This window comes from Oryx dammah, unplaced genomic scaffold, assembly GCF_014754425.2.
Source record: "Oryx dammah isolate SB20612 unplaced genomic scaffold, SCBI_Odam_1.1 HiC_scaffold_3, whole genome shotgun sequence".
Lineage (NCBI taxonomy): Eukaryota > Metazoa > Chordata > Mammalia > Artiodactyla > Bovidae > Oryx > Oryx dammah.
The window spans coordinates 109,791,093-109,801,974 of NW_024070187.1; the positions used below are offsets into that span (position 1 = coordinate 109,791,093).

The 10,882-nt window shown below is 47.7% G+C and overlaps 1 protein-coding gene across 1 annotated transcript in view; it reads left to right on the plus strand.

Annotated features, from left to right (window-relative positions):
* Window positions 1-10,882, plus strand: part of CD38 (CD38 molecule) — a 56,391-nt gene that overhangs the window by 42,896 nt on the left and 2,613 nt on the right. Inside the window, exons 5-8 of the mRNA XM_040237338.1 lie at window positions 3,190-3,275; window positions 5,468-5,541; window positions 7,875-7,961; window positions 8,625-8,711. Coding sequence (XP_040093272.1) covers window positions 3,190-3,275; window positions 5,468-5,541; window positions 7,875-7,961; window positions 8,625-8,711 — 334 coding nt within the window. The remainder of the gene's footprint in view (window positions 1-3,189; window positions 3,276-5,467; window positions 5,542-7,874; window positions 7,962-8,624; window positions 8,712-10,882) is intronic.

Here is a 10,882-nt window from a genome sequence, read left to right on the forward strand (position 1 = left end):
GGTTTCTTAGGAGACAGGTAAGGTGGTCTGGTATTCCCATCTCTTTGAGAATTTTCCACAGTTCGGTGTGTCAACACAGTCAAAGGCTTTAGTGTAGTCAAGGAAGCAGAAGTAGGTCTTTTTCTGGAACTCCCTTGCTTTCTCTATGATCTAATGAATGTGACATCAAACAATATAAATTTATTTTCTCACACTTCTGGAGACTAGAAGTCCTCGATCAAGGCGTCAGCTGGGCTGTGCTCTGTCTGAAGGTGGAGAGACTTCTGACTCTTCTCTCCCAGGGACAGAGACTCTGACTCTTCCAGCTTCTGGTGTTTGCTGGGAAACCTTGCTCATGGATACATCACTCCACCCCCTGTCTCCATCCCCACTTGGCTGTCTTCTTCCTGTGCATCTCCACAGCATCTTCTCCCTGTGTTTGCCTCTGTAACCAAACCTCCCTTCTCATAAGGACCTCAGCCTTATGGGACTAGGACCCTCTCAACCTAGAGGTCTCATTTAAAAAAATTAATTATTTTAACTGAAGTAGCAGTCTCATTGTGACTTGACTGCATCTGCAAACACCCTTCAACACATCTTTTGGGGGGTACACGAGTCAACCTATAATGAGAGGGAAGCAGAAAGATGGGTGTTTTTGTAGGGTCAGCTGTGCACATACCTGCAGAGGAGACAAGCGGCTGCTATGTGTCTGACTTCTGGGGCACGAGAAAGCGCTCTGGGGTCTCTCCACACCCCCCCCAGGACCTGCTTGCTAGTGCAAAGCCAAGGTGACACCATGCCAGATTGTGCTTTCACTCTCATTCTGCCCTCCGCTGCCACGCCCAATTAGTCCCCACCTAGTCATTTACCTGGCATTCATCCTTTCCTTCCTGTGTCTGTTACCACTGCCTGAATCCAGCTCACTAACATCCTCTCCTTTCTTGCTGCACAGACTGCTCACCCCTCACCCCTTTAGGTCAGCCTCCATCTGGCCATCCCAATGGGATTGCTTCTGTCTCGTACCTAAAACTCAAACAGCTCTCTTTGCCTCTAAGATAAAGTCTGAATTCTGTCTTTCATACACCTGATCATCAGTCTAGCCCCTCCTCATCCCTTCTGCTCTGCCAAGATCATTCTAAACCCCATGCCTGTGCACTGCTGTCTCCTCATGGAGCCCCTTTCTCTAGCTCATCTGTTTGAAGACTCCTATTCATCCTTTAAAACCACGTTCAACATCACCTTCCCTCCTGGTGCTGCATACCACCCCCAACCCAAATTGACTTTTCTCTGATTTATTTGATTATAGCAGATCACCGGGGCCTCTGAAGGCAGAACTTTTATCTAATTCATCTCTCTGTCTCTAGGACATAATACTCAATAAATGCTTGTAGTCAAATGCATTGGATAAAGAAAATGTGATATACACACACAAAATGGGATATTATTCAGCCTTTGAAAAAAGAAAATTCCATCATTTGTGATAATATGATGAAGATGGAGGGTATTATGCTAAGTGAAATAAACCAGACAGAAAAAGACAGATATAGCATGGTACCACTTATAAGTGGAATCTTTAAAAAAAAAAAAAAAGGAACCCATAGAAACAGAAACTACATAAGTGGTTTCAAGGGGTTGGAAAGTGGAGAAAATAGGGAAAGAAGGGTAAAATTTTGCATTTATTAGACAGATAATATCTGAGAATTTAATGTGTAACATGGTGCCCATAATTGTTAACTCTGTATTATATAATAGAAATTTGCTGGACAGTAGGACTTCAAAGAAAGTGAAAGTTGCTCAGTCATGTCCAACTCTTTGTGACCCCATGGATTATACAGTCTGTGGAATTCTCCAGGCCAGAATACTGGAGTGGGTAGCTGTTCTCTTCTCCAGGAGGTCTTCTCAATCCAGGAATCGAACCAGGGTTTCCTGCATTGCAGGCAGATTCTTTACTTGCTGAGCCACCACAGAAGCTATCAGTTCAGTTCAGTCACTCAGTCGTGTCCGACTCTTCACGACCCCATGAATCACAGCATGCCAGGCCTCCCTGTCCATCACCAACTCCCGGAGTTCATGCAAACTCACGTGCATTGAGTCAGTGATGCCATCCAGCCATCTCATCCTCTGTCGTCCCCTTCTCCTTCTGCCCCCAATCCCTCCCAGCATCAGAGTCTTTTCCAATGAGTCAACTCTTCATGTGAGGTGGCCAAAATATTGGAGTTTCAGCTTCAGCATCAGTCCTTCCAGTGAATACTCAGGACTGATCTCCTTTAGGATGGACTGGTTGGATCTCTTTGCAGTCCAAGGGACTCTCAAAAGTCTTCTCCAACACCACAGTTCAGAAGTATCAATTCTTCTGCACTCAGCTTTCGCCATAAGGACTCCAAAGTTCTCATCAAAAAAAAAAAAGAATGTGAGGTGATGGATGCACTAATTAGCCTGATGGGGGAGAATCTTTCCCCAATATGTATGCACATCAAATCATTATATTATACCCTTTAGGTAGTTTACAATTTTGTCAATTATTTGTCGTTGCAGCTGTTCGGTTGCTAAGTTGTGTCCAACTCTTTGCGACACGTTACACTGCAACATGCCAGGCTTCCCTGCCGTGCACTGTCTCCCAGAGTTTGCTCAAATTCATGTCCATCGAGTTGGTCATGCTGGCTAACCAGCTCATCCTCTGCTATACCTCAATAAAAAGCAATACAAATAAATGTCAGTGTGTTAAGGCAGGTATCCTTGGTAGAAGTAGCACAGAAACTGCATGTTCCTGTCTTATGTCTGTGGTTCCTCGCTGACAGCTGAGCCTGTCTGGATGGGGTGTGTGTAGGAAGACTCTGAGGGTATCTGAGCCTAAGGGTGTGGGGATGAAAGCAGGGAGGGAGGAAATGATCTCAAATTCTTCCTGGAACTGGAAATTCTACTGGGGGCTTGTCTCTGTCAGATGAGCTTTGGCTGCAGTTTCCCAGAATGATGACTCAAAGCTGGTCACTGTGTTCCTGTCTGGGGTGTGGAGGGTAAGCTGAGGACTTGGAAGGGATTCAGGGGCACTTAGTTAAACTGGGTCGAGAGTCGTCCGTTCTCCATCCTCTGTCTTGGCAGTGAAGCCACAGAAAGTGGCTCCACTGTGATCCGACAGCCCACAAAGAACAGAGATGAATTACGCCTTTTCTCTCCCACTTTAAGTACTTTTCTGCAAACCATGTCTTTTAGATTTGAACACATGGTCTTGTCCAGACTGGAAGAGAGACTGCAGAACGAACTTTCTTTCTGTATTCTGGGAAGTGCTGTCCGAAAGGGTAAGAACCGGGGTGGGATGGGGGCAGAATGGGAAGGAGTTTCTAGAGGGAGGGGATATATGTATATTTATGTCTGTTTCATGTTGTTTGGGCTTTCCTGGTGGCTCAGACGGTAAAGTGTCTGCCTGCAATGTGGGAGACCTGGGTTCAATCCCTGGGTTGGGAAGATCCCGTGGAAAAGGAGATGGCAACCCATTCCAGTACTCTTGCCTAGAAAATTCCATGGATGGAGGAGCCTGCTAGGCTACAGTCCATGGGATCACAAAGAGTCTGACACGACTGAGCAACTTCACTGGTACTGGCGTGTTGTTGTACTGTGTGAAACCTACCCAACATTGTAAAGCAGTTATCCTCCAGTTAAAAATATTAAAATAAAATAATTCACTTTATGAAGAAAAACAAACAAAGGGGTAAGTATCACACATGAAATTCTAGAATTTGGAGACCAAAGAGCTTAGGAGGTCATCCAATCGGTGGTTGGTTTTAATTCACTTGGAGAAGGGAGCATCCCAGCTCCTTTTAGAAACAAAAGTTTAGGGTTCTTTCCTGAGAAAAATGTTTGTAAGCACGTGCCAAAAGACTTTCACATGTCATTTGTGGCCATTCATGGAAGGTCTCGGGCTCTAGATGAAGATTCCTGCTTCTGCCTTGTTTTGGAGCTTTGGCTGCCAGGCACCTCTGGCTTGGTTGAATCCTCTGATCCAGGTATTGGCCCATCTTAGATTCCTGGAACAGTCTTAATAATCTACATTTGCAGACCCTTTACTGTGTGCTAGGTGTAGTCCTCAGGGTTTTATGTGGATTAAAATCATGCATCCTCGCAAGAACTCTGTGAAGCAGGCACCTTGAGTATCATATCCGTTTTACAGATGACAAAATGGAGGTGCAGGTAAATAAGCATTCCACTAAAGAGATGCAGCAAGTGGCAAACGTGGGTGTTTGTCCCAAGATGTCTGACTCCCGATCCAGAATTCATGCTGGGAAATACCATCTTCCCCTCTGTCTATATATTTCTGGCCTCACTCTAAACTGCTTTTGTGCTTGTTTTTAAAATACTTTTATTGATTTATTTATTTTTGGCTGTGCTGGGTCGTCGTTGCTGCACCCAGGCTTTCTCTAGTTGCCGTGTGAGGACTTCTCACTGGTGTGGCTCCTCTTGTTGGGGAGCACAGACTCTGGCCGCAGGACCTTCAGAAGTTGTGGAGCATGGGTTTCATTGCTCTGCAGCATGTGGGATCTTCCCAGACCAGGGATTGAACCTGTGTCCCCTGCACTGGCAGGCAGATTATTAACCACTGGACCACTGCAGCAGCCCTGCCCTGGCCTTTCTGTGTGCATGTGCCTCAACCCTACCAGGTGAAATCCTACTCGCCCTCTAGCACTTGGTTTTGGTCCTCCTCTGTTGTGCCTTTGCTGGTTCCTTGCTGCTGCCTGGAGCTGGATAATGTGAGAAGGGGATGCAGAGATAGTTCCAGGGGTCTGGGTGGGCCTCCTGGAAGAAATAGTAGATTGCGTAGTGCTTTTATTTTGTATAAGCATATAGCCGATTAACAAACAATGTTATTACAGTTGCAGGTGAACAGTGAAGGGACTCAGCCATACACGTATCCATTCTCCCCTCCCTAGATCACATACTTTTGTTCATCTTATTTTCCCCAGCGTCTAGCGAAGATTCCAGCTGAATCTTTGTGGCGTGAAGAACTAAAACCCCATGTTCAAAACTATCCACTCGTTCATTCCTTCTCCGTTCCTCAGTATGCCCGTGCAGCCTTCAGGGCCACCGTCTGTCAGTTTCTTTCTCCTTGGCATTTTCTTTCTTCCTTTCTTACTGTGAAGGGTCTGCTCCCACTGAATAAGAGGTATGGTGTCTACAGTGCGTGGTGTTAGGAAAGCAATGTTACCATCCTTCTCTGGCAATGATGCTGCTCTTACTCATCTGGACTTGTGCCTTCTGAACAGCCAACTTAGCAGTGATGAAGCTGGACTTCATTGTTCAGACACAGATTGGAACAATGGCTTCCAGAACTGCGGAGGGAAACATATGCCCCCCCAGTAATTTGGGGTAAACCTCTGAGGCAGAACCCTACGGGCAGCTGCTCTTTCACCAGCTGATGTTAAGAGCTGCTGGGGATGGGCCTGCTGGGGACTGGCATTAAGTCTACATGCTGAGGAATGGTGTTTCTGTTTTTAAGTTTGCAGCAAGTGCCTGTGGTACAGTCCAGGTGGTGCTCGATGGGTCGCTCGAGAACGCCTTTGATGAAATGAGGTACTTGTCCCTTTGCCTCCGGTGGGTCAGGGCTAACACAGTCTCCTACTGGCTCTTTTGCCTTTAGAAGAATATACTTTTCATGTCAAACTTCAGGGCTGAAGATGTAGGCTAACGTAAAATGTATTCTTTGATGAGATTTTTGTCTTTCTAAGTCAACACTTTTGTCCAGTTTCTCCGATGTTTAAAATTCTCTAAAGGTCCTTGCACGGGGTCCAACTCTTCCTCTTAGCTTCATGAGACCTGCTCTCTCTCCTGTCGGAGAAGGCAACAGCACCCCACTCCAGCACTCTTACCTGGAGAGTCCCATGGACGGAGGAGCCTGGTAGGCTGCAGTCCATGGGATCGCTAAGAATCAGGCGTGACTGAGCAACTTCACTTTCACTTTTCACTTTCATGCACTGGAGAAGGCAATGGCAACCCACTCCAGTGTTCTTGTCTGGAGAATCCCAGGGACGGGGGAGCCTGATGGGCTGCCATCTACAGGGTCGCACAGTCGGGCATGGCTGAAGCAACTTAGCAGCAGCAGCTCTCTCTCCCGTAGAGCTTCCCAGGTGGCTCAGTGGTGAAGAATCCACCTGCCAGTGCAGGAGACTCAGGAGACCCGGGTTCAGTTCCTGGGTCGGGAAGATCCCCTGGAGGAGGAAATGGCCACCCACCCCAGTATTCTTTCTTGGAGAGTCCCATGGACAGAGGAGCCTGGCGAGCTACAGTCCACGGGGCCACAAAGAGCTGGGCTTGACTGGCTGAGCATGCCCGCTCTCTCTCTCGTAACACCCAATCCTGCCCATTTCCCTTTGCTCACCCTGTTTCCCACACGACCTGTCCCCTCCTTCCTTCTGCCTGTCTAAAGTCTTCTCGCCCACGAACATCTGCCCAGGACTCCTCTCTCCTCCCTGGACAGTATGGATCCCAGCGACTCTGCTGCTGAACAGCAGGAGCTCTGCCATGCCTTCGGCCTGCATTCCGTCTTTGCAGGCAGTGTCAGCAGTCTCCTGTCACAGTTAAAAGCGGGGACTCCAGAGGTCATGACATCTTACCTGGGTGACCTTAGTAGGGCCCCACTAGTCTCTGTGTACCTGAGGAGGTGCTGGTGATGTGAAGATGGACTGGGAGGGTGTATGAAAAATGCGGAGCCACATGCCAGACAGAGGAAGTGCTGGCTGAGTATCTCCTTTCGCCCACACCACTGACTCTGGTCTCACCCCGGCTTTCCTTCGCTGACCCCCTTCTGCACTTACAGGTTCTACCACATTGCTTACCTTTCCAGTCTTGCTTCAACCTTTCCCTGGATAAGGCTGATTGAGATGAGGGAACATATATTAAGTGCCCTGGGGCTTCCCAGGTGGCTCAGCAGTAAAGAATCTGCCTGCCAGTACAGGAGACGTGAGTTTGAGCCCTGAGTTTGGAAGATCCCCTGGAGAAGGAAATGGTAACCCACTCCAGTGTATTCATCTCCGTGGGCAGAAGAGCCTGGTAGGCTACAGTCCATGGGATCGCAAGAGCTGAACATAACCGAGTGACTAAAGTGCCACCACCCGGCACTCCAGATGCCCCAGATGAATTTTCCTTCTTTCCGCTTTTTTTTTTTTTTTTAATATTTATTTGGCTACATCCTGTCTTAGTTGCAGTTGCCCGCATGGCATGCGGGACCTTAGTTCCCCAACCAAGGTTTGAACCCACGTCTCCTGCACAGCAAGCAGATTCTTAACCACTGGACCACCAGAGAAGCCCCTCCTTGTCCTCTGTTAATGTTTGAGTCCAGGAGGGAGCCTTTGGCCTCTTGTCTTCTTCTGACCCCAACCTTTCAGGCTTTTGGGTGCAAGTGTGAACATTCCAAAATTTTGTAATCTGACATTAGGGGCCCAAGCACTTGTAACAGGAGCAGTGGAGCCTAATGCGGGGAGCCTAGGGCCGGGGTCAGAACAGGACATAGGGGTCTTTCAACGACACGCTTCTCAAACTCACTGTGCATGGGGATCGCCTGAGAATTGTTGGGCTGCTGGCTCTGATTCAGCAGGTGGTGGTGGGCAGAGATTCTGCGATTCTAGTGAGCTCCTTACCTCGGTCTAAGCGAGTGTAAGAGAATTGTATCTTCTTGGAATAGCAAGTGTGTAAAGAATCAGCATCAATGTACAGATGAAGACCCTTATTTTGAGAATCTTACTTATTTGGGGTCATTCTGAATAAGTAAAGGTGGCTGATTCTGATGCAAATCATGGGTCACTTCCAAACGGTAGGTGACACCCCGCCTGATGACTTTTCACAGGGGCTGTGGGTGCTCCAACAGTTCAGTCTGGGGGTAACAATGTTCTGTGTCTCTTCTCTCTTAGCATATTTGGACGAGTGGAAGCCCCTAACTTGAGCCCAGTGGTTACACTACAGGCTTGGCTGGTACATGACCCTGCAAAACCTCCCCGGTATGTGTTATTATTCTGTACTCCTATATATTCTCGGGCTTATTTCAGCAATCAGCTCATGAAAGAATCCACAGTCACAGGGATGAATGCACTGAGAAAAGACTGGCTCAGGAAATGAATGGGGCCTTACTCTACCTTTACCCCATCCCAACATAGCTCAGCTGGTAAAGAATCCGCTCAGCAGGAGGCCCAGGTTCAATTCCCGGGTTGGGAAGTTCCTCTGGAGAAGGAATAGGCTACCCACTCCAGTATTCTTGGGCTTCCCTGATGGCTCAGCTGGTAAAGAATCTGCCTGCAATGTGGGAGACCTGAGTTCGATCCCTGGGTTGGGAAGATCCCCTAAGGAAGGGAAAGGCTACTCACTCCAGTATTCTGGCCTGGAGAATTCCATGGACTAAGTCCATGGGGTGGCAAAGAGTCGGACACGACTGAGTGACTTGCACTCACTCGACAGTCTCTTAATTGTATCTCCATGGTAGGTGTCTACCTAGTTCACACCTTTGACTCTGCTGCGGACCTGTGAGCTCTCTGAAGCTCCCTCCACTTCACGTCTGCATCTGAGGGTCTTGCCCAGGGCCCGCCTCCTGGAAGAAACCAAGCAACTCCAAGGAAATGCTTGTGAGCTCTTGTTATTTTAACACTTTCTTTTTTTTTTTCCTCCAGTGACTCATGCTCTGGCTCCTCTATAAAGAAACTGAAGTCCATCTTAAGTGAAAGAAAGGTCAGGTTTATCTGCTGGGATAATCTCAGGTAACTGATCCTTTCCCGCCACATGCAGACACTCTTCCCTTGGGCTTTGACGGCGGTCCGGGTAGTGACCTTCAGTGAACTCCGCCCCTCTCCCAGCTTAGCCCAGAAGCCGTTTCCAGCCAGTGGCCTTCTGATGTCCACTCCCCAACCCTGTTCCTCGTCCTTCCCCACGCAAATCACTCTAGCAGGGATTTGCTTCTAAAGGTGACCCAGGTTTGAGGGCATCTTTCCTGCTTTCCCATGTGACCCAGAGCTCCTGACTTTCAGGGGTGTAGAAGCACATTTTGCCCAAAGCAAAGGTTTATAAAATCCTTGTGACTTGCCATATGTTACAGGTGAGGTTTCTTTGGTTGGGTCTCAGTTGTAGATGCCTAACACTTCGTGGCTTACACACAGACACAAACAGCTCAGCTCACACCCAGGTCAGCTCCCTGGGTGCCTAGCTCCTCTAGACACCAACACTCAGATCTGCTCAGGGGGGCTTTAAGCAGACACTCACAACAGACAGGAGGCCTGACTTCAAGCCTCCACATTTATTCTCCTTAAAGCCCACCGCCCTTTCCGGGCTTCAATCCATCATCTGTAACACTGGAATGGACTGGGTGATTTCTAAGACTTCCTAGCTTGGCCTCCCTGACCCTTGATTTAGAGGGTAGAGGGTAGAGTAGCAGCTGCAGCCGTAATCTCAAATCATAAAGAGCAAGCTTTATGGTTTTCTAATTTACAAATGTAGACTCTTAAAACTGTTTCCCCGTAACACATATTTATTGGAGAAAAGATTAAATTACAGATAGATATGTATATTTTTTTTTCTGGTTTTCGAAAATTTTAGTTATTTGTTTACTTTTGACCTTGCTGGTCTTCGCTGCTGAGTGGGCTTGTCTCGAGCTGTGGTGAGTGGGCTTCACACGGCAGTAGCTTCTCTTGCTGTGGCTCCCAGGCTCTAGGGTGTGCGGGGCTCAGTAGTTGGCGGCATGGGGGCTTGTTTGCTCCACAGCATGTGGGATCTTCCCAGACCTGGGATCGAACCCATGTCCCCTGCATTGGCAAGTGGATTCTTATCCACTGTACCACCAGGGAAGCCCCGAGTATATGTTTTTTAAAATCACCTACAACTCTGTTATCATAACTGAGACCCCTCACTATTTTTAAGATGTGTGGTCAATATTTAACTCCAGGCAGAGATCTGTGCCAAAAGCATCTTTGGAAATTTTCCCATACATGACAGATAGATACGGGTCAGACAGTTCCCATAGAATAGATGCAGAGAAAAACACTTTCTCAAAGAATGTCAAAGCTGAAATGCTTCCCATCACTTCCCTGCCACCATCCTTTCCCCCTGACCGTGTCAGAAAGGCAGGGGGACAGATTTAAGGAACATTTGCTGAAGCCTTTGTCTCTCCAATGACCTGAATTCCCCATCAGCCAGCTGGCTTCTCTCTGGAGACTGCCAGAGAATAACACAAGCTTTCTGTAGCAGTTAGATGGGAAAACAGAACAAAGGAACACCCATAGAAGAGACAGGGCAGGCATCTGACCAGTGTGAGTTACTCAAAGATCTTTTGCATTGAGAGAATGAAATACGAAAACCTAGGGCAAGATTAGGGAATGTTAAGTGAGTCATTCACAAAACGCTTTTATCTCTTTCCTTACATTAACCTTTCACCTTTTTTTTTGTTTGTTTTTTTAATGAATGGCCCAAACTGTAGGTTCTGGGTGAGCTCACTCATCCTTCACCTTGCAAAAATAATTAAGTATACCTTCCCACCTGGACTTGTGGAGTGGCCTACATAGGAGGCCAGCACCTGTCATTCAAGCATCAGTTCATGTGACCTTAAACTTGGGGACCATATTTGAAATCACTGCTGGTTTGCTCCAGCCATGAGATCATGATATATTCAGCATAACCAGACCCTCAGGGTCCCCTGTTGTATCTAACAGTTCGCTATTGTATCGAACTGTTGTATCTAACAATTTGATGACTTTGCAAGAAACTTGCTTGTCTCTGGAGAAGGAAATGGCAACCCACTCCAGTGTTCTTGCCTGGAGAATCCCAGGGACAGGGGAGCCTGGTGGGCCCCTGTCTGTGGGGTCGCACAGAGTCGGACATGACTGAAGCGACTTAGCAGCAGCAGCAGCAGCAGCAGCAGCAGCAGCAGCAGCAGCAGCAG